The sequence below is a fragment of the Grampus griseus genome (assembly GCF_964374135.1).
Source record: "Grampus griseus genome assembly, chromosome: 3".
NCBI lineage: Eukaryota > Metazoa > Chordata > Mammalia > Artiodactyla > Delphinidae > Grampus > Grampus griseus.
The window spans coordinates 25,803,280-25,827,182 of NC_139019.1; the positions used below are offsets into that span (position 1 = coordinate 25,803,280).

A 23,903-nucleotide genomic window follows, 5' to 3' on the forward strand; every position below is an offset into this window, starting at 1 on the left:
GGTGATTGCTGCATCAATAAGAGCGATGAACATCTAAGCCAATCGTTCTCGTCGACCCCTCCTGCGCCCGCCCTCTGCCCCCTACATCCTCCAATCCAGAACCACAACCGGGTGAGCGCGCGTTTCCTCTCGGGAGAGGAGGCGGGGTCGCAGCTCAAGCCTCTTTGAGTCCAGCTCGCTGGCACGCTGTCCCGAGGGGGAAGATGAGCGAGTTCACTGGAGAGTGCGCCCGGCTCCGGCGCTACCATGAGCTCCCGGTGTGGGTGGTGGAAGACCATCAGGAGGTGAGAGGGCGGCTGCCGGGCCTGGGGCAGAATCGCGCGAGGACCAAGGAGGCGGCGGAGCCTGGCCATCGGAGGCCAGAGAGATAACCAGCGTTAGTTATCCACGCGAGTTGCATTGCTGTGGGGAAAACACCAGAACGGTTAGCTTGGAAGAATAGGCGCTGACGTTTATGGGGCGCTTACTACGAGTCGGGCAACTCCTCTAACACTCGAGGCTCTGGTGGCATCGGGAGTCGAACGCGGGCAGTGTAACTGCACAGCCCCAAGTCCTCAACCTGCGCATTGACGCAGGCTTCCTACTGTCTCCCGGCCTCCCTACACGTTCCTGCTGTGTAGCCGGGAGATTTTTGTTAAGAATGTGGACTGTCACCTGTGAAATGGTGCAAAGTAGCACTCACAGGGCCGTTAGTATTATTGTGTACGTAGTGTGTGCATAAATCTTTTAACAGGGTGCCCCGAGTTTATAGACACTAAAGATATGTTCTGTTTCTGAGGTAGTGCTACTTTGGAATAGCTAAAATGGTGCCCTAATCTAGATTTCTGGAAGCCTACGAGACAGTCCCGTGGTCTAAGACTTTTTTTTCTTTTTTAATAGCATTCATATGCCTTGAGAATGCTCTGGCTATGAAAGAGGAAGAGGGTGATTCCAGATTTGTGGATGAATAAAGTAAAGAGAATAGGAAGGAAGTTGGGTCTCTCAGGACCTAGAGACGGTGTGTATGTGTCTGAGAGAGCAAGCATAGGTTAGGTGGTGCTTTCAAATTCAGTCTTAAACTTAGAACTCTAGAGACCGTAACAAGACAAAGAGCCTTATAGACGACATAGCCCTGCACCACCATCCTAAAGGTGTGGAAAAGACCCAGGTAGCTTGAACACATCTTTAATGCCAGAGAGGGTATTAACCAGCAGTTTTTTCCTGAGTACCAGTCCTGTCTTTTTCCCCACATTATCTTTGTGTTTGAGGTGGAGGCAGCATGGTGGTGAGAGATGCCCATTAAAGCCTTTGGAGGTGTAACTTGGAAGTTCTGAGGAAAAATTAAAGCTTGAGATGATTGTCTAAACCATGTGCAGTGAACAAATTTAATATTTCCCTACTTTTTAACAACTTGGTGTGCTTCAAATTATGTGCAGTTATGTTTAGCATTGTTTTTCAGTCTGTAATTGAGTGTATGCTCATGAATTCAGTACCAATTCTGAATGTGTGCATGTATGTGTCTTTTACAGGTTCTGCCCTTTATATACCGGGCCATTGGCTCAAAGCATCTTCCTGCAAGTAATATAAGTTTTGTGCATTTTGATTCACATCCAGACCTCCTTATTCCTGTGAATATGCCAGCTGACACTGTATTTGATAAGGAAACACTTTTCGGGTAAAATGTGATTTTTGTTAACCATTTTTTATGCACCTGAAATACAATTTGCAGTAGATGATAAGCAATTAAGAGAAATAGTCTTTGCTAAGCTCATGAGTTTTGCTTTTGTTTGCCTTTTTTATCTTATTTAGAACAAGTATGGACAAACTTTTTCTTAACGAACCAGATAGTAAATATTTTAGGCTTGCTGGCCATATGGTCTCTGTTGCAACTACTTATTTTTGCCTTTGTGGTGTGAAAGCAGCTGTAAACACTACGTAAACAAGTGTCAGTGGCTGTGTTCCGATAAAAGTTTATTTGCAAAAACAGGTGGCCCAGCCAATGTTTACCAGCCTCTGCTTTAGAATTAGAATTTTAGAAGTCGGAGACTTTAGAAATTACCTAAGCCAGTTCACTCTTCTTTACCCCTTTAAAAGTCTGGTTACGGAGGCACAAGAAAATGTGTCTTGAACACATAGTTCAATAATTGTATAAGCAATGCATCTTTAATTTGTGTATCCTTTCTTCCAGTATTGAGTCCCTGCAACCTCCCAATTTGTTTCTTTTCAGGTCACAAATCCTATTGACTTTCAGTTATACAGAATCATAGAGGTGGACGTGAAATTGGTAATTTGTAGTCCATTCTTCAGGAAAGACATACCTAGTGTATCTCTAAATAGTGACTTACTGACCTCGCTTCAGTGATATAGTTCCCTGAAATCGTGTCACTGTCTCTTTACTTATGTATTTGTTACAATGTAGCCTACTCGTATAAAATGAAAAGTTACATAGCAGTAATTATCCTGTTGTAATATAAAATTAAAATATAAATGCTTGTGTGAATTAATTTTAGCCTACTGCATTTCTTTTAGTTGACTCTAAAACTAAAACTCAGAGAACTAATTTCTAAAGAAATGTGGTAGCTCTACCATTGTCCTTACTCTCTTTTATATTTAGAGATTTTATATTTTAGAAATTAAAAAGAATTATGAAGCAGGTATGATGACTGTACAGTTAGTCATAGAATAATAGTTTTTAAACTTTTTTAATCTCAGGATTCCTGTACACCCTTAAAAATTCTTGAGTTTTCTTTAATGTGAGTTATATTTATTGATATTTACCATATTTGAAATTAAAACTGAGAAATGTTTAAGATATTAATTCATTTCGAAATAATAGGACTTTATATGTTAGCATAAGATATTTTTATGGAAAACAAATATATTTTCTTTTTTCTTTTTTTTTTTTTTTGCGGTACGCGGGCCTCTCACTGCTCTGGCCTCTCCCGTTGCGGAGCACAGGCTCCGGACGCCCAGGCTCAGCGGCCATGGCTCACGGGCCCAGCCGCTCCGCAGCATGCGGGATCTTCCTGGACCGGGGCACGAACCCATGTTCCCTGCATCGGCAGGCGGACTCTCAACCACTGCGCCACCAGGGAAGCCCACAATGTTTAAATTTTACAGATCTCTTTAATATTTGCCTTTATAGAAGACAGCTGGATTCTCGGATTCTGCATTCAGTCCGTTACCATATGTTGTTTTGGTGGAGGTATATGAAGAGTATTTTCATAGCCTTTTCAGTTAATTGTGAATATTCTTTAATACTATACTAAAACTTGACAAGTGGTCATTTTTTAAAGCTTAGTTGGAATGTAGAATCCAGCAATTCAGGTTCACGTCTGAACAACTATGGTTTATGAGTCAGTCTTCCTTTCAAGAAAAAGGGTGTTCAGCTTGCAATTCAATTACAAGTGCTTTTCCTTGAGACAACCGTTGTACTTCAAAATCCGTAACAGAAGTGCTTGCTGTGCACTTCCCATCTTGCCACACAGGTTATTTTAAAACGTATACTCAGGGTCAAAGTTTAATAAAATTATGAAAGACTTTCTCACGTGAAACTGGACGGGGGTATGGGACACTGGTGCTTGGTAGTGATGAATACAGTGACTACTTCTAGAGTTTGGTGCCTTTGCCTTGATTAATCTTAGGACATCGACCACCATTGCATTGTACTGTCAGTGTAAATGTCAATACAGTGAAAAGGGGGAATAGTGCCTTGGTGTTCTTAGAAAAATTGTTTTGAACTAGTTACACTGAAAAGGTCTCAGGAACCCCTGCAAGGGTCCTTGGACCCCACATGGAGACCTACTGTCTTAAAATATTGTTCTGAATGAAATTACATTTGGAAAAACCTACTTACTAACAGTTTTCATGCTTCCTCTCTATTTCTTTCCAGAGAATTAAGTATCGAGAATTGGATTATACCTGCAGTTTATGCTGGCCATTTTTCCCATGTAATATGGCTTCATCCCACATGGGCTCAGCAAATCAGAGAGGGCAGACATCATTTTTTAGTAGGCAAAGACACTTCGACCACAACAATCAGGTAATTTCCTCGTATTTATGAGTATGAAAGGGATTGAATACTTCTATCTGATTTTAGGTCCCTGTAATAACTTATAAGTATCTCCACACAAAAATGGGGTCAGATTAGCCCTCAACTCTTCCAAAAAGAGTTCTCGAAACACTAGGAACAAATTTGCAAGTCTCTTGATCTTTTTCACACATCATTTGTATTTTGTTGCTAGTCAAGTTGGTTTTTGAATAACATGATCTTCCTCCTCTGGAAACCTGGCTCCATTGATGACTAACTCCATTAAATCATTGAAGTACCTTATAGACTTATATATTTAATGATAACATTTTATTATTTCCTTCCAATGTAACTTTTGTCTGCTGAATTTAACAATTTGCAATGAAAAAGCAAAATTATCTCACTTTGGTCTTTTTATAAATTCAGTGGCTGAAAAGTAGATTTGGGGTTTTAATTTTATTAATATGGTGAGCTCTAGATAATTACCTAATCTAAATTAAATAGCAGCATTCTCTGACTTGAGTTACATATGCAATTATTTTTGGTGTATAAGCTATTTAACCAATGTTTTATGTAGCTTGTGATACTGTAATATCTTTAGAAATATCAGAATGTTCTTAGCTTTCTAAATTCTCTTGTTATGGGATGAATGTTTTAAGCAGTGGAATCATGACTTTCTAGAACCTGAAGGATAGTGGGATGAAATGGTAATACATTGGAAATGAAATACAGTCTATCTCACTGAAAATGATACTTTTTATTTCTGATTTATCCTTAATGATACAATTAACTTTTCTTGTATGTTCTTATCAATTGGACAAGTAACTTTTCTGTGTATACATAAAAATTGTATTTATTGAGGATATAATAACAAATTAAATAGGGCTCCACATACAAATATTATACATAATACTGGTTTATATGAAAGAGTGGTAGGGTTTTTATTAAGTAATTTGGTGAGTAGGCCTAATTTAACCTGTAACAGGTTTCTGCAAAATCAAATTAATTTTGAGCAATCTGAAACAGACATTTGATACTCAATGTGTAATGACAATATTAGGAAGATTTTTATTATCTCATGATTTTAGTTAATCCTGCAAATAAAAATTTATGGAAAAGACACACATATAGGTATGCAGTCTGAGATGTATGTATGTGTTTGTACAGATGTGAACAAAGTAAAATGTTCCTTATTAAAGAAGAATACAGATTTAGATTGGAGGATACAGCCTTTGTCTTTCTTAGGATGGTACAGTTTTTAATAATCTTGGACATTAGTTTTATTGTCATTAATCTTTTCTTAGAAAATTGAATCTTTTTAAACTTAAGGCTGTATATGCTAGAGGAGGGTGGGTGGGAAATAAATGTTAACCATTATTTTAATTGGGTAGATCCTACCTCTGGAAGAAGCATTTGGTTTTGCTGTTCAAAGTACTTACCAAGGCATAATATAGTTGAAAAGCTAAGAACATGCTGATATGTCTAAAATCGGAAATCTACGGGCTTCCTTGGTGGCGCAGTGGTTGGGAGTCTGCCTGCCGATGCAGGGGACGCGGGTTCGTGCCCCAGTCCAGGAAGATCCCACATGCCGCGGCGCGGCTGGCCCCGTGAGCCACGGCCGCTGAGCCCGCGCGTCCAGGTGAGCCATGGCCGCTGAGGCTGCGCGTCCAGAGCCTGTGCTCCACAACGGGAGAGGCCACAACAGTGAGAGGCCCACGTACCTCAAAAAAAAAAAAAAAAAAAAGAAATCTACAACTTGTGAAATGCATTCTGTACATGCACAAGATTTTTTTAAGTTGCTTTTCATATTAATATTATAGTTATATAAAATTTAATGAAGCTTTGAAATATGTCAGAGGGAGTTTCTATTATTTTAAATTATTTCCAGATATAATTTTTCTCTTCAGTGATTTTTTTGGGTAAAGATCCAGCTGGTATGAGAGAGATCCAAAGCACTGGCTAAACAGGGCCATTTATTTCTTTCTCATGTTAGAGTTGACCACACACAGTCCAGGGCCAATGTGACAGCCCTACAGTTTGGAGAACGCCAGTGTCTTCTGTCTTGTTGCTCCCTCGTCTCTAGAGTATCGCCTTTGTCCTCAGAGTCCAAGTGGGGCTTGCCACCACCTTGTTCACATGCCAGTCGATGGGGAGGGGAGGGCGAGGCTCTGTACACTTCTCTTCCACTCACGGCTTTTGACCAGAATTTAATCAAATGGCCACACCTAGCTGCAAGATAGACTGTGAAATATGGTCTTTACTTTGGGCTGTTGTGTGCCCAGCTAAAAATTTGGGGAACCCTATTTCCATAGAAGAACAGGAAGTACAAATATTAGAGACAGCTCTCCAGTTTTTGTCAAATATGTCCTTTCTTGTATTTCTGAAATTCTATATGAAATGTCAGCTAATTTGTCCTTTCGTCTTTAAAATATTTTTTTCCTCTGATCCAGGGTTACAAGTACAGATCATTACTTTCTAAGTGATGGTCTTTATGTAACTGAAGACCAGCTAGAGAACCAAAAACCTTTACAATTGGATGTAATTATGGTGAAACCTTATAAACTCTGTAACAATCAAGAAGAAAATGACACAGTGTCTTCTGCTAAGAAGCCAAAGCTAGCACTGGAGGACGCAGAGAACACTGCCTCTACTAATGGTGAATCTTGTTCAGAAGGACTGGAAGATGACTCAGTGACACAGAGAAGAGACCAAACTTGTCTACAACCATCATGTTCATGTTCTTCTGAAAGCCAAGAATGCCACACTTCAGTCAGCACTGGAGAAATCCTGAAAATTTTGGAGAAAGGGGATGCATTTGTTTTAGATATTGACTTAGATTTTTTTTCAGTCAAGAATCCCTTCAAAGAAATGTTCACTCAGGTAAATGGGGTATTTTTTTTTTTTTGATGTAGACCATTTCTGAAGTCTTTATTGAATTTGTTACAGTATTGCTTCTATTTTGTATTTTGGTTTTTTGGCCACGAGGCATGCGGGATCTTAGTTCCCCCACCAGGGATTGAAACCCTCGCCCCCTGCATTGGAAGGCGAAGTCCCAACTACTGGACCACCAGGGAAGTCCCAAATGTGGTATTTTTAAAACGTGGCTCTGGAGAATTGTATGAAATTTCTGTAGATCAGGGATCAGGAAACTTTTGGCAGACAGGCGGATAGTAATCACTTTGTGGGGGACCCCATGTGGTCTCTGTCACATATTCTTTGTTGTTTTTATACCCTTTAAAATTGTCAATACTATTCAATTTTTTTATACCCACTGGAGGGATATACAAAAACAGATTGTAGGCCATAGGTTGCTAATCCCTACTCTAGATAGTGTTATTTTGCATTTATTAATTGGGGTAGTGTGTACACGGGTGGTTGAAAAAAATAAAATCGTATACAGTTGCCCCTTGAACAACATGGAGGTTGGGGCACCAGCCCTCTGCACAGTCAAAAATGTGCGTATAACTTTGTACTGGGCCCTTGGTATCCACAGTTCCACATCTGAAGATTGACCCAGCCGTGGATCGTGTAGAACTGTAGTATATATTCACTGAAAAACGCCACATATGGACCCATGCAGTTCAAACCCATGATGTTTAAGGGTCAGCTGTAGTACAAAAAGGTGTATACGTTAAAAAGTGTATATGTCACTCTCTTACTCCTTCTCCATTCCCCCAGTTTCTTAGAAACAAATACCATGGCTAGTTTCTTGGTATATCTTTCCAGAGATATTCTATGTATATACAATCCCATGTGACAGATTTTTCACTGAACATTGAGGTGCCTGATTACACATGTATGATTTGTAGCTAATGATTCAGTCCTGTGATCCTTCAGGTACCTCATCAGATCTTAAATGAAAATCACCAGACACTATTAGTATGCACAGATCTGAGCTAGAACTATGTGTGCCTTTAAGAAACTGGCAAATTCATGATCCAAGTGAGCATTCCCAGGTGCATTTTATGAGCACATATAACTGCTTACCTTAACATTTGGGAGGTTGTTCCAGATCGGTTCTTTTGGGGATTCAAATTAACTGTCTTCTTTCTACCTAAGTTCAGTATTTGATTCATGACAATGATGTTGCACTTTACACTCCTTGTTCTGTGTGCATATCGGAAGCCATTGTGATTTATCTAAATTATCAAAGATCTTTAATAGGTACTGATTAAAAGTAGGTAAAATTGGAGAATGTACAGTTGACCCTTGAACAACACAGAGGTTAGGGGTGCCGATTCCCTGTGTAGTCAAAAATCCAGGTATAACTTTTGACTCCTCCAAAATTTACTAATAGCCTGCTGTTGATCGGAAGCCTTACTGATAATGTAAACAGTAAATTAACACATACTTGGTATGTTATATGTATTATATACTGTATTCTTATAATAAAGTAAGCTAGAGAAAAGAAAATGTTGAGGACATCATAAGGAAAATACATTGATAGTACTGTACTGTATTTATCAATACCATAAGTTTATATCATGTTAATAAGATGAACCTACATCAGTATTGTCTCTTATGATACAAAACACTGTTATACGTATTACTAGCACTAGATATCAAAAATGAAAAGATAATGTGACAAAGTCATATTTATTTACAGTTATAACGATTCATGCATTGATAATGAGGAAGCAGCAATGTGATTGCTTTACAGTAGCCTAGTGTAATTTGACACGATTGCTTCACGGTAGCCTAGCCTCTATGCTAATGAATGAATCGTTATAAAAATTTTATGACATACAGTATTACAGTCATATTCGTAGTACAGTATTGGAAACATGGTTATATTTTTTTAAAAACCACTTATGTGATAAGATGATATGCAGTTTCTCCAGTTAGGAGAGAGAGGGGCATACTGTACAATAATGTAATTCTTTGAAAGCAAAGTTGTAAAACAGTAGGAAAACTAACCCATTATTAATTTTATAGTAATATCATTCATCTTGTGTCTATGTAAGGATAGGTTAGTATCTATGTACATTTTATGCATTCTTGACATACTTGTTCTTAATTTTTTCAGTATTTCTAGGCTATACAGTTGGTCTGCAAATTTTTCAAATTGTTGCAGATCTCCAAAAACATTTCCAATATACAGAAAAATATCCATGTATAAGTGGACTTGTGTAGTTCAAACCCATGTTGTTCAAGGGTCAACTGTAGTGCAATCTGGATCAAGAATGGGGGAACTAGAGTGCTCTCCCAGCTTGCAGTAAGGGGGAAAAATTGCCCTCTGCTTCTTTCCTGCTATTGTATATGGACCAGTGACTATAACTACCAGCATTCAGAATTATGAAATGACCTTAGAAATATTTAGAAAACATGAGAATGGGCATACCTGGAAGCTAAAAAACCTGACTTTATGAATTTATCCTACAAATATACTCACCAAATACTTGTAATGGGAATTTCTAAAAGGTTACATAAGAAACTTAATGACAGTTATTCCTTTTCCTGTGCTATAAGGAAACTTGAGAAAGTGGGGATATTGTTTCCTTATATCCTTTGGTTCTGTAGAACTTTTTGAAAAGAGCATGTATTATACCTTATAGTTTAATAGCTATTTTTTAAAAAAACATGTTCAGAAGTCAGAAAGAGTTAAGTTCTGTTTGTTACTTCTGCTTATTAGCTGTATGATCTTGGGAAAATTACTTAACCTTTCAGACCCACAGTTTCTTCAAGTATAAAATCAAAATAATAATCACACCCAGCTCACAGGATTGTTATGATGAGGATAGTGCACCGCTTTGTGCTTTAGGAATTTTAGGTCTTATGTGTAACCCCTTCCTGACAATGCTCCTAAATAGGATTATTGGGGCCAGATATACCTACCTATAGTGGGACTGCCTGGCTGTGCTGAATAAGGGGAGACATTCTCCTGCAAAATCCTTCCATTGCATCTGCCTCCAGGATTGCCTTTGTGCTCCAGAGCTCTCTTCTGTGGCTAGGGAAAGAGCTGCAAAGTGAACATGGAGAGTTTTGTTATTGTTGTTACTAAGATATGTATATTTCCCATAAATAGCGAAAATCTGTTCAGATCCTAGGATGTATCCATTTATAGAGTAGAATATTATTAGCAATATTTTCATCTCATTACCTGTTAGCCATTAAGTCTTCTTCCATAGCTAATTTTTACACATTCTTGTCATGCCCAGGTGGATAGAGTTACCCTAAAGAAGTGGTAATATTTACAATGAAATACGAATTATACATATTCCCTGATTTTCCCTGACTAACCTTTAAATGATTATCTAAGATGTTCTTGTATCACAGCCGTTTTTTATTTAAAGCATATCATTGAAAAATTAATCTTTTTTCTAGTATATGGAGTTTCTGTTTTGTTTTCCAGGAGGAGTACAAAATCTTAAAAGAGCTGTACCAATTTAAAAAGCCTGGTACCAACCTGACAGAGGTATCCTCCATTTGTTTCTTTTGTGTTTGTCTATTTATCACATATCTAATAATAGCTTACATGGTGTTGGAGTACTCGCACACAACTGTCCAAAATCTTGGTGTGTGTTTCTTGGGGAAGCCCATGGTTAGTACTTGAAAAATTATGTTTTAACTAATTGAATCAAATTTTCATTGTAATGGGATTTCACTTGTTTTTTTTGAAAGAGTAACTATATAATCTCAGCTTTTCAATGTGTTTAAAGGAAGATTTGGTAGATTGTGTTGATACTCGAATTCATCAATTAGAAGATTTAGAAGCTGCTTTTGCCGATTTGTGTGATGGTGATGATGAAGAAACTGTACAAAAATGGGCTTCATATCCTAGGTAAGACCCTCAATTTTTTTTTTTCTCCAACTCTACTGTATTTAATCCTACATATATTGCTAAATTTGCTAGATAAATTGCTTTTGAAAAATTAGTATCTTCTTGGGACTTCCCTGGTGGCACAGTGGTTAAGACTCTGTGCTCCCAATGCAGGGAACCCCAGGTTCGATCCCTGGTCAGGGAACTAGAGCCGACATGCATGCCGCAACCAAGAGTTTGCATGCCACAACTAAGGAGTCGGCGAGCGGCAACTAAGGAACCTGCCTGCCGTAACTAAGACCTGGTGCAACCAAATAAATAAATAAATATTTTTTAAAAAATTAGTATCTTCTTTTGCTATGTGTATTACCTATTTAAAATATTCAGTGCAATTTTCACTTAAAAATAAAATGTTCAGAAACATCCCTGAAATATAAGTATCGTAAAACTTTATTGTCACTAAGGAAAGCAGTGGTATGGAAGAATAAACCATAGTAGTATTAATCATATCAGTAAATACTGATCAGGCACTTTTTTCCTCTTCAGTATAGGGCACTAGATCTAAAAATGATTCCCTCCTTTTTGAAATTATGATGGAAGATGGAGTTATAGAAATAAGCCACAGGACATGATTCTTCCCAGGAATGTTGAAGTGTACCTACTATATTGTGATTTTGTGAAGTCTTAAGCCAAGTTTAAAATTAAATGAAACAAACAAAATAGCCTGACAACTTTAGAATCCTGAATCTAGCCACCTCCACTGAAACCCACCTGCCTACTGAGCACACTTAGCTCTTCACCACCTGCAGACGGTTCTGTCACAGCCTTGAAGAAACAACAAGGCTACAACAGTGGTGAGTTTAAACTGTGACTGGAATTGGAGGAAAAAAAGGATAGCACAAAGGAAAAGTGAGTCAGACAACAAGAAACGTCTCCCCAAACTTGCCATGCCCCTAAAGGGTCAGACCCTCAGCATGAAGGAGTCTTCACTATTCCTAAGGAAATAGAAGAGGTGGGTGAGTAGGGTCCAGAAGCCCAGAAAGTGTCGTTAATAGAAAGGGAGAAGTAATAGGGTAAGTGGGTAGACAGGCCTCCGTGCCTTCCTTTTGTCTTTATTTTTTTCCCTCCCAGCAGATAAGTGGGTATTGGTAGAGGTGGCATTAAAATACTAGAAACACTAATTAATCAGGGCTTCCAAAGAGTTCCATCTATATTAAATAACTTAAAAGCACCATTGTTATTATATCAGACAGTATAAAACTTTTCCAGTTATAATTGTATATGTCAATAAATATGTCCTTAATTTTTTTTTTTTTAACTTTTGGGAAACTATCTTTTCTCATCACAGGGTGCTAAAGGCACTTAGTTTTCTTGCTGATCAAAATAATTTTTAAAGTCACAGTAGAACTTCCATTTTTAAAGAAGAGGAAAACGTCAGTTTCTTGAGTGCTAATTTTTAATCTTTAACACAATCTGTAATCTTTTAAGTAAGAAGACAGCAGGGAGGGGCTTCCCTGGTGGTGCGGTGGTTAAGAATCCACCTGCCAATGCAGGGGACGTGGGTTCGTTCCCTGGTATGGGAAAATCCCTCATGCGGCAGAGCAACTAAGCCTGTGCACCACAACTGCTGACCCTGCGCTCCAGAGCCTGCGAGCCACAAGTACTGAGCCCGCGTGCCACAACTACTGAAGCCCGCGCATCTAGAGCCCGTGCTCCGCAACAAGAGAAGCCACAGCAATGAGAAGCTCGTGCACCGAAACAGAGTAGCGCCCGCTCGCCGCAACTAGAGAGAGGCTGTGCACAGCAACAAAGACCCAATGCAGCCAAAAATAAATTAATTAAATAAATTTTTAAAAAAAGAAAAGAAAACAGCAGGGAACCTTTGTTTCTTAATATTTTAAGATGATATTTGAACAATTTTAATTTCCCAAGAATCATATGAAACATATTGTTAATGGTAAATTTCATTTGCTACTATAATTTTAGTTGAGGTGATGTGATGTTTAATTGAGGGGTGCTTTTTTCCAGAATGGAATCACTAGTTCCACTGGTACAAAGTTTGAAAAAACGGATGGAAGCGCCGGACTATGAAATGGTAAATACTTACATTGAAGTATAAAATGACCCTTTAAGAAGCATTTTTCTGGCTAGAAAAATGTGCTCTTTGTTAAAGTGATTCACTTTTATTTGTGTTCCTGGAAAGTGTGAGTGGATTTAAAAAAAAGAAGAAGAAGAAAAAGAAATACATACTTTTTAGAAGCCAGAACACTAGAAAAGTTTTCCAGGAAGAACACACTTTTGCCAATTTTATGTATGAAGTAAAAGTACTGTGGATTTATTAACTTTGCCTATGGTCAGATCTCTCCTTGCCAGAGAAAAGATTTCTTTTAGGAAAGAAAATTTCTACATTTGCTCATTCTTTGTTGGTTCATTTTTATACTCCCTTCCCCCTTCTTTCTTTCCTCTCTCTCTGAAAACTTCTGATTGTAAAAACCAAATAGAAGGACAATAGAAGCCATTGTAGCCAGCACATCTTAACTGTATTAGCTGTATAAATTTGTTTGCCAACAGCAATCTGAATGCTGTGTCAAAAGAAGATGCCTTTAATGATAATTTCTTTTATTTTTATATCATTTTGTAGTATTTAAGCATAAATTTTCCCATTTGAAGTTCAGGTACCTTTTCTCAAATTTTGTGCCAGAGCTGAGACCTCCAGGTCTTCTGCTTCTTTTACTTCTGGTGTTTATTTTACTTTAATAAATTGTGGTTTTGCTGTAGTGTTTTATTTTTTTGTGGAATATAATCAAACCACTTTATTTGAACTGAAGTTTATGTATTTATTTAATGCTAACTTTGTAAGAATAAAACATACCAGCAAAAGAATATTTTGGTTAAATCAGAGATAACTCAAGACTCACCCTTTTTTTTAATGGCAATTATTAAGAATGATAGAAGACATTCAGGGTTTAAAACTCCTTTGAGCTCACGTGATATTATTGAATGTGTCTTCATGCATGTCTACTTTAGTCATCACATGGCATCTGAACTTTCTGATGGTGGAGGGGGTGCGGTTTTGTACATCGTTTGTTGAGAAAAAGGATGGCATAGGCTTGGTAGCAGATTGTGTAATCAAATATAATGTGCCCATAGCTGCAGGGTTAGAACACTAGGTGTTTTGATCATTTTAGTAGAAAAGAACATGCAGAGTCTCTGTTTTTAGTGCATTGACTGATGATTGCCAGTTAAATCTTTGATGTGTATCCAGAGCCTCCAGTAATACAGTAGATTAGTGTTTGTTTCCATACTTTGCACTTACGTACCCTAGGCAAAGCTACAATATATTTGAATTCCAGTTTTCAGAACTTTAATGCAGAGGCTGCAAAATGTCAGCCTGTGGGCCATTTCTAGCTCTTAGGCACGTTTAGTGCTAAGACTGGAACACCAGTCATTTATGTTTACAACACATGTATAAGATATCAGTATATATGGTTATACATGAAGCATACACAAGAAACTCAAAACAGTAGGTTCAGTAAGGTAGGAGGAAGTCTTCCCCTTGTATCGTCTTGAAGCTTTAAATGTAGTACTCATTACATGTATTTAAAAAGTAAATAGGGGGCTTCCCTGGTGGCGCAGTGGTTGAGAGTCCGCCTGCCGATGCAGGGGACACGGGTTCGTGCCCCGGTCCGGGAAGATCCCACATGCCGCGGAGCGGCTGGGCCCGTGAGCCATGGCCACTGAGCCTGCGCGTCCGGAGCCTGTGCTCCACAACGGGAGAGGCCCACATACCGCAAAAAAGAAAAAAAAAAAAAAAAGTAAATAGGGACTTCCCTGGTGCCACAGTGGTTGGGAGCCCGCCTGCCAATGCAGGAGACGTGGGTTCGAGCCCTGGTCCGGGAGGATCGCACATGCCGCGGAGCAACTAGGCCCATGCGCCACAACTGCCGAGCCTGTGCTCTAGAGCCCGTGAGCCACACCGAAGACTCAATGCAGCCAAAAATAAAGTAATTAATTTTTTTTAATCTGTTAAAAATAAGTAAATAAAAAGTAAATAAAATAATTTGTTGAAAGAAAAGTAAGGTGAGAATACTATGTACCAATTTATATTAGCTTTTAGAGTCCAGGTGAAATGGACAATTTGCTAGAAAATGTAAATTATCAAAATAGACTGAAGTAAAGACAAACTGAATGAATCCACAATTATAAAATAAAGAATTATTCCTAGAAAAGGCATCAGGCCCAAACTGGTGTACAGACCAGTTCTTCCAAAACTTCGAAGTATAAATAACTGCTATGGCATGGAAACTATTAAGGAAGAAACAATCCTAATCCACAAAAATATTAAAAATTTGTCAGCAAGGCCATAAATGGTTAAAGAATCTTCTGAAAACAACATTACCTTGTAATTTTTAATTGTCTTATTTTCAGGTTCACCAGGCTGGTCTAACCTGTGATTATTCAGAACTTCCTCACCATGTCAGCACAGAACAAGAAATTGAATATCTTATTCAATCTGTGTATTACGTTCTAAAAAATTTGCCAAAACCTACTGTAGTGACAATTGCAAGGTAAGTGTGGTAGCTTGAATAATGGCTCACCAAATATGTCCACATCCTTATCTCCAGAGCCCGTGAATATGTTGCTTTATATGCCAGAAGGGACTTTGCATATCTGGTTCACTCAAGGAGCTTGAAATTGAGGAGATTATCCTGGATTATCCGGGTGAGCCCAGTGTAATCACAGGGGTTATTATAAGAGAAAGGCAAGGAAGGTCAGAATCAGAGAGATTGGAAGATGCTAGACTGCTGGCTTTGAAGATGGAGGATGGGGCTTTGAGCTAAGGAATTCATGCAACCTCTAGAAGCCAGGAAGACAAGGAAACAGCTTCTTCCCTAGAGCCTAGAGAAGAATTACAGCCCTGACAGCACCTTTATTGTAGGACTTCTGATCTCCAACACAACTGTAAGGTAATAAATTTGTTTTGCTTTAAGTCACTAAGTTTATAGTAATTTGTTACAACAGCAGTGGGAAATTAATTCATCTCCGTAGCTGAATCTAATGGTTACTAATGCAGTAGTCCTTACCTACTAATTTTTTTACCTACTCAGCTCGAAGTTCAGGTGTTATATTTTCTCTTTCCTATTAGTGATGGTTGGCAAACAACATACAACTCCTGTTAATCTTGTCTTTGAAGTTGGTGATGTTATTCAGTTGAACATAAGAATTCCTGTTTCTGTGTCCTACAGATGAATATTTAGCTGCTGCCACGTTTTAAATTTGAATGTACTAATGTGCTGAATAGTTACAACAATTTAATAAAAATTTCTTTTCTATGTTAATCTTTGGACTCATTTTGTATGTAACTGAGTTTCTAAAATAAGTACTTTAAATGCTCAGGCAAATAATATTACATATTTTATGAGAAATATTTATGAGAATTCTTTTACCATCCTGAATGAAATTCATAGATAATCTAATCTATATACACATAATTTAAATATATTTAGATAGCATTTATAATATATAGATTATATCGTTGTCTTAATCCATTCAGGCTGCAATAACAAAAATATCTTAGACTGGGTGGCTTATAAACAACGGGAATTTATTTCTCAAAGACCTATAGGCTGGAAAGTCCAAGATGAAGGCCACCAGCAGATTCAGTGTCTGGTGAGGACCTGCTTCGTGGTTCATAGAGAGCCATCTTCTCCCTGTAACCTCACATAAAATGAAGGGGTGAAGATGCTCTCTAGGACCTCTTTAATAAAGGCATTAATCTCATTCATGAGGACTCCATCTTCATGACCCAATTACCTTCCAAAGACCTCCACCTCCAGATATAATCACATTGGGGATTAGGTTTCAACATAGTAATTTTGGGGCACACAAACATTTAGTTTATAGCGGTAACCTACCTATACACATAATTTAAATATATATTTATATATCCACACACCAAAAAAATTGTAACATAAAGGAGAAATGAAAGTAATTGATAATAGAGTAATATATATTAAGATGCCACACCCAACTGGCATCTTTACAAAGAGTCACTAAATGCAATTGTTAAAAATGCCAACAGATCCAATGTGTCATATTGCCCAAATACCATGAACAGCACTGCCATGGCAACATGGTTAGTCTAGTCACAAGAACCTCTTGGGAAAGTTCTGAACTTAAAGTCCAATCTTCCCTCAATTCACAGAGTATTTGCAGTCCTGGAAAATTTAGTTTAATCCATTTTCAAAAATACTTCGTTCATATGTAGAAGAGTATTAAATTCTACGCTCAAAAAACTAAAAACAGGTTTTTCACTTATATAAGTGCTCAGTGGACCTTGGAGACTGTACAGGACACGGGACAATTCATATTCACATTGCAGGACTATCCTGCATATTGCAAGCACTCAAGCAGCCCTGACCTCTTCCCTGGTCCCCTAGTTGTCATTGTGACAATCAAAACTGTACCTGCAGATTTCCAAAACTCCCTCTTGTGGGTAGCTCCCATCAAGAGCTACTCTAATACTGTTTTAAAGAAGCCAGAAATCTTTGTGAAAGCATTGAAATGCCCCTTATTTTTTAAGGCTAATAAATCAAACTTTTACATATCCTGCTTTCTTAAAGTAGACATTTATCCATATGTGTATGTTAGACAGTATTTAATAATTTAAAATTGTTTACATCAAGCCTCAAAAATAACCTAATCACCATAGAATGAAATGAGCTCATCTGAAGTCTTAACAGATTGTTTCTTTAGGTCGAAAATACTTGTGATAAGGAGTAGGCTAGATAACGAATCCCATTTCCTCCTATAAAGATTTCTATGCCATTTTCCAATCCAGTGGGATTGCCAATGGATTTCCTCACCCCAGTTCAGAACCAGGAGACACTGATAAAATCATTTCAGATACTAATCCCGCTAAAATTATCAGCGACATTGTTACTGGCTGGTGCCACTCAAATTACAGTTGGCGATTCTAGAAAGACCCAAAATGCAGATTCCTGCCCCATCGCACTTTACTCTCTTCTCTTAATACTACCTAGGAGACGAATCCCAGCACCAGGACATCCGCACCTTTCATTTTGGATGATCTTGTACGCTTGTGTGGTTAGCAGATTGTTTATAGAAGCAGAACCCTTTTATCGGTTGGAATGCCTCTACTGTCATAATTTCTAGCCTGAGTGTACACATAATAAAAGAATGTGAAACATGATGCCCAGTCACTAATATAATTAGCCCCAGTGTTCCCAAGCAACATCTCCCTTTCAGGGAAACAACAGTCTAGTATTAAGCACTGAGGCTTTGAAGACATGCTGTATGGTTCTGAATCCCATCACCAACACTTACTAGTATGTGGCCTGTGCAGGTTAATCTTTCTCTGTTTCAGACTCCTTTAAAGGGATGGTAAATGTACCTATTTCATAGAGTTGCTGAGAAGATTAAAGAACATAATTCATGTAACGCGCCTGACATAGAGTAAACGTTTAGTAGCTTTCAACAGTTATTATACCGAAATTCAACACAGCTTCTTCATTTCTAATTTACATTGAAGTCAACACATGCAGGCTTTTCCTCACTTCACAGTATGATCTCATCCTATTTATGTGTATTTTTCTTTTCCTTTCTCTTTCTCTGCTTGGTTCCAGGTCAAGTCTGGATGATTACTGTCCTTCTGAGCAAGTTGACACCATTCAAGAAAAAGTCATCAGTGTACTACGCTCCCTCTATGGGAGTCTAGACGTTCACCTGGTGTATTCAGCAGAGTCCACTTCATCTTGAAACATCACAACGCTAGGCTCCTATTAACATCTTGATGTAGTAACAGGGTGTTCATTAACTTGTTTGCAAATGAATCTTCCAGAGAACACTTTGTTTTAATATTAACTTTCATTTAAAATCTTGCAGGTATTTTGAATCTCCGAACAGGTATCACCAGTTGTTGAATGATGGCAGGGTTTTTTTGGCATCAAGTCTACCCCCAGTTGATGGAACTGATGCTCATCTTTCTTCCTGTCCATCACTGTCATCTTCACTTTTGTGAGGGTTTTTTTCCTCTTTTCCCTTCTTCCCCTTAGGTTGGTTGGACTGTATGAGATTTATTCATTTATTCATTCACTCACCCAACTGACATTTTTTGAGCACATTCATCTGCCAGACATAATTAAGTGCTGGTTATATGGTAACAAACAGAATAGACAAGGCCCCTGCCCTCTTGGTGGACAGCTGAGAAGCAAATTATGGATTGTGAGACATGTTATGAAGGAAAGGAAAACCACAGACATGTCTTAGGCATGCTCTCAGTACTCAGGGCACCCTGGGCTTACAGGAAGGTAACATTCTCAGAAGCTACTAGCAAAATAATGATAATAATAAAAAAACTTGCCAGTCCATGAAAATGTTCTAGGAAGTCTACCTTTCCAAGACTTAGGATTGTGGCCCAACTCTTATGAAATGCTCTCAGCATTGTTGGTATTGAGGGGGTCTATTTGAGTAAATTCAACCAAACAAAAAGTAACTTTTCTTCGCTAATCAGAAAAACCCTCCAGGATTTTTTGTTCCTCCAGATGGTCAGAATGGGTGTCAATTACCATTATATCAATAGTTCCTAAGTGCAGTTCCTTATTGGCAGTCTGGGTTGATAATTTTTTCAAATAAACCAGCTTTTTCTGTAAATAGTAGGGAAAAGAAGTTAAGTCCTTAATTCTGATCTACCGTAAATACCCAAGGGCGTAACTGCCTTCCACCAGTCTCTCCATGAGTAAGAGACCGTACCTAAGTCACTCTTGATCATGGAACTTTTCGTTTACTTAATTTGCCAAAGTCTTCCTCTTTTCAGTATTCCTCGTGTTCAGTAATCATTTTTAGCCACCTCCTTGGTTTCCTTTCCTTTAAAAGGTCAGGTGGCATTTAAAGAAAAAAAAAAATACATCAATCCTCATTCCTAATACAGCAGTCGTTTTCATTTTTGCATGTAGCTTTTAAGCCTTGACCACAGGGGTACAGTTGCATGTAGCTAAAATTATAGTGTGTTACCTAACTTGATGGCTAATACCCAAGGTCACATTGCCATTGCCACTCAGTAGGTGGCACCAGATCCTGTTTTTCCAATGATTCTATTTTCTAGCAAACTTTTCTTGTCATTAAGTTGATCTCCCAATGCTAATAAGTATAAATGCTTATTTCTGTTGTGAAAAGCAAAGCAAACTGATTCAGCTTTCCATTTTTGATAGAACATTATGTGCCAAAAAGCTTTATTTCCCTGTAAAATCAGAATGCAAAATAGTGCTATTGTTTATTTTTTAATTTTGAAAAAATTTATTAGAGTTCTGTAAATGATGTTACTTCTATAAGTAAGTTATTTTATCAGCTAAAGTAAATAAAAAGGTGTGTTTTGAGGTTTTAAAGATTTAAAACCAAACTGTAGCACTAATTAATTGTGTATGATCTTGGTGTGTTCATAGCCTTGGTAAGTCTGGTTTAGTAGTCATTTATTACGATTCCCATGAACTCTGATGAGATTCATCATTGTTTTAACTCAGGTAGAATAAAAGGGCATCAATTTCCTTTTTAGGAACATTCAGATCATTTGGTTCTCATGCTCTGTAATTCTCATTGAAGAATAAAATTCAGTCCCTACTTGTTGACCATAACCAACTTAGTAAATTATGTCACTGCACATTTCAAATAGGAAGATACTTAGTTTCTCAAGACATCCTTCATTTGTGTTCTAAGTGCCAATGAGGAATACCACAGTACCATGCCTTGGATTATTTACAAGTATCACTAAAGCATGGGATTTTGAGCAGCTTTTTTGGAAAATGTGAATTAAATGTAAGATTAGGCCATACCTTTGATAATTGACAAGTACGTATTTCCCAGTGTCTAGGGGGAATTTTTTTTTAAATCTCTAGAAGTGTTTTCTGTAGACATCTATCTGTAAGTGTTCTAGGTTCTCAAGGAGCTCTTAGTCAAGTCCTTCACTTTTTATATAACATTCTCTCCAAATCTTCCTTTGGTTTTAGCAGTAGTGGTCCCACATTGCTGGCAATATATGCATTGTACTGCCAATAGTTTACAGGATGTTTCTTAGTATAAGATTATCTCACCAAACTTAAGAGAAAGCACTTTCATGAAACTTAGGGAGTTTTTGTTGGACATCTTTCAGAAATGCTCAAGATACATGAGGATCACATGTAAAAATACTATTGGGCTGTGCTGTACTACCTGGTCATCCTGAGTTGCAACACTCTTGAAGTGCTTGTTTGTGAACTAACTGGTCCTGGACCGCCTCTGGTTTTGTAGGTCTAGCTGCCCTCGTGGAATTCCAAACATCAGTGCCATCCTTTCCCTTTATTCGTTATTTGAGTTCAGCAAATGAAGTTACAGTGACTAAGGAGGCTTCTGTGAACCTTGATTCTTAGGAGAGAGTTCTCTGAACAGTGAATATTCTAGTCACTCACTGGAAATTTGTAAGTTGGCATTCTGTACATTAGTATCTTGTGAGTTTGGTTCCTGTGATTCAGAAGCAGGAGCCCATTTCAGAGGCTGAGGCAAGCCTCAGGGTGTACAGTGTCTCTTCCTTTGAAGACCTTCCTTGGTGACATGTCAGCCAGCCTACAGCTACAGCATTCCTACCATGTCTCTAACTTCAAAACGTTCTTCACCAGCAAGCAGATCTCTGAAGCTGATGGATCAGACATCAGCACTGCTTAGAAGCCTTAGCACCCTAGCTGATAAGATCACGCCAGGATCAAGACCAGAAGTGTCATGACTGAAACAGAGCAGCGCATCGTGGTAAGAGTGTGAACTTCCAAGGGCCACTGCCTGGCTCCATTGCCCCCTTCTCCACGTTCCGGCTGTGTGACCTCAGCCTCAGCTTCTCCTTTGCAATGAGAGAACTTAACACATCAGGATATTGTGAGGAATAACACATAATAAAGCCCTTAACACAAGAGCCATTCAGCAAACATTGGCTGTTACTTCGAAACTCAGCCCTACTTAGAGTGTCCTGTGATGGCTGTTCCAGGTCTCACCTGCTCTCCTGCCTTCTAAACCCCTGATCTTTTTAAATCCCACATTAAGTTCAACTGTATTTCTGTGAATAGTGGAATTTCACTTTCTTTATTCAAAGAAGGCAGGTCCTTGCACATAAGGAAAGAAGTAATGGAGGAGGGCTTTTAAGCAGAGATACTCATAATTTAAAACTCTTTTGTCTTGAATTGGTGCAAGCATCCATTTATTCACAATTTTAAAACTTGTGCAATCAGCGGGGTTAGGGAAGCCAAAGCCTGGCGCAGCATTTTTTCCTCTGCTCTTCCCTTCCTGCCTGCTGGTAGATAACACTAGAATTTATGGGGCTAAACCTGTGATGTAGACAATGTCTAGAAGTTGCTACCCCCATACTTATAAATTACCTTCATAGAATCTAGAGTTATCCTTACCATTTTTTACGTTGCTGATTTATTTATAGGTGACCTCCAGCAAAAAAGTCCCTCATGAATCAACCAGAGCATGACAGGGAAGTGGGGTAGAGTGAGTATCTCCAAGCAATTCACTATCATTTCCAAACCCTCCACAAGCGTTCCCTTCATCTGGGCCTCAGTCTTACCACGGAGCAGCCTCCGCTGTGGAAGGGTAAGGAAAGTGGAATCGCTCGAGAAGGGGGAACGCCTCTGTCAGCTTGGTCCAGTAAGGTTTTGGAGCAGCCTGTCAGACGTGACCCTGAGCACTCAGGGAGGGCGAGACAGGGCTGAAGTCAGAGTTGGAGCCAGGCTTGAAGGCCAGCTTTTCTGACAGAATCTACCCTGGGAACTGTACAGCAGCACCGTCTACCCTCTGCAGCATTGCCCCGCCTGGAACAGACCTGGGTAATAAGGGCACCAGCGTCACAGAGTGGCACCTGAGGCACTGGTGGCTTTGAAATCAGTCCAAGTTCAAACTCTACCTCTGCCAGTTACAAGTTAGGTGAACTTGGGCAACGTAACTTGTCAGAGTCTTTGCTTTAGGCATGGTTCGAGGCCTTCCCCATGTCCCTAGAGGTCTCCTTACTGTGCTCCAGCGTCACACAGTAGTCAGCTGTTCACATCTGTCCTCCCCGGTAGACGTGGGCCCCTGACTGCATCATCATACGTCTTTATAGCCCCAGGCTCTGGCATAGTCACTGTCATATTATAAAGCCTCAAAAAATGTTTAATGAATTGAGTACAGAAAATACCAGTGGTCACTGGAGTTCTGACAGTAATAAACCTTACTATGTGCTCTGTATTATATAACCTCTTGCAAGCATGCTGTCTCTGAGAGCAAATTGAACAAATACAGGTATTAATATAGGAACAAACGTTTACTAAGGACTGGATGTGTTAAGCACGTGAGCCCAAAAGAGCTAAAAGATAATACCTGTAATCTAATGATTGTGTCCATAGAATAACTTTGTTAGAAACAAAAGAAAGGCAGTCGTGTCAGTTTTACAGCTTTTGTGTGATCTTTTCTCTTACAGATAAAACCTGATAACCATGTTCCACAATGCTTATGTCAGCATGACATAAAAATCCATGTAGTTTGATTTTCTGCCTAAAATTCAAATCTAATATTTGACACTAGCGTCCAAAAACCGTAGATACGAACTTTTGGTCCCTAAAAAGAATATCGCTCTTAGAACATAGCTTTGCTGGTTCTCAGAGGGTAACACTATTCATCACTTCTGATTTTCTTTCCATATGGAGTCACCTTCCGTTACAGTCCTGACCTTGCTCTGCCCTTTAACTCACTCCTCCCCAGGCAAGGAAGAGTGAAACAAGGGAATTCTAGGATGCCTTCTTATCGAAGTATGTTCTGCTCTGCCCTTCCATGCCAGAAGTTTGTAAGAACAGGCACGGTTGTCCAGTGGTGCCAGTGGATGGCAAAGTCTCTATATCTCTGGGGTGCGATGTAGGAAACAAGTTGTTGCTACAGATTTAAGCCTTGTTCTCTACTATCAGCTTTCTCAATAATGATGACACTTTTACCTCCATCTGGCTGAATACCTGAGCCTGTTTCTAAGTTGCTTAGGAGCTTAGTGGAGAATGGTGATGTTATTGACCCTCCTCAAACCCCAACTTGACAATGCTTATTTGTTAAATAGTATGCAAAGTTTAT

General features: G+C 38.7%; 1 protein-coding gene across 2 annotated transcripts; it reads left to right on the forward strand.

Annotated features, from left to right (window-relative positions):
* Nucleotides 1-143: 143 nt before the first annotated feature.
* Nucleotides 144-20,395, forward strand: LOC309821233 (UPF0489 protein C5orf22). Of its 2 annotated transcripts, XM_082652418.1 has the most exons (9): nt 144-284; nt 1,509-1,654; nt 3,872-4,021; nt 6,460-6,889; nt 10,362-10,424; nt 10,669-10,790; nt 12,798-12,864; nt 15,198-15,337; nt 18,416-20,395. In XM_082652418.1, the coding sequence occupies exons 1-9, from the start codon at nt 204-206 to the stop codon at nt 18,546-18,548; spliced, it is 1,332 nt and encodes a 443-aa protein (XP_082508544.1). In that variant the 5' UTR covers nt 144-203; the 3' UTR covers nt 18,549-20,395. The 2 variants fall into 2 exon arrangements, with proteins under 2 accessions (XP_082508544.1, XP_082508545.1); XM_082652419.1 differs by lacking the exon at nt 1,509-1,654.
* The last annotated feature ends 3,508 nt before the right edge of the window (nt 20,396-23,903 follow it).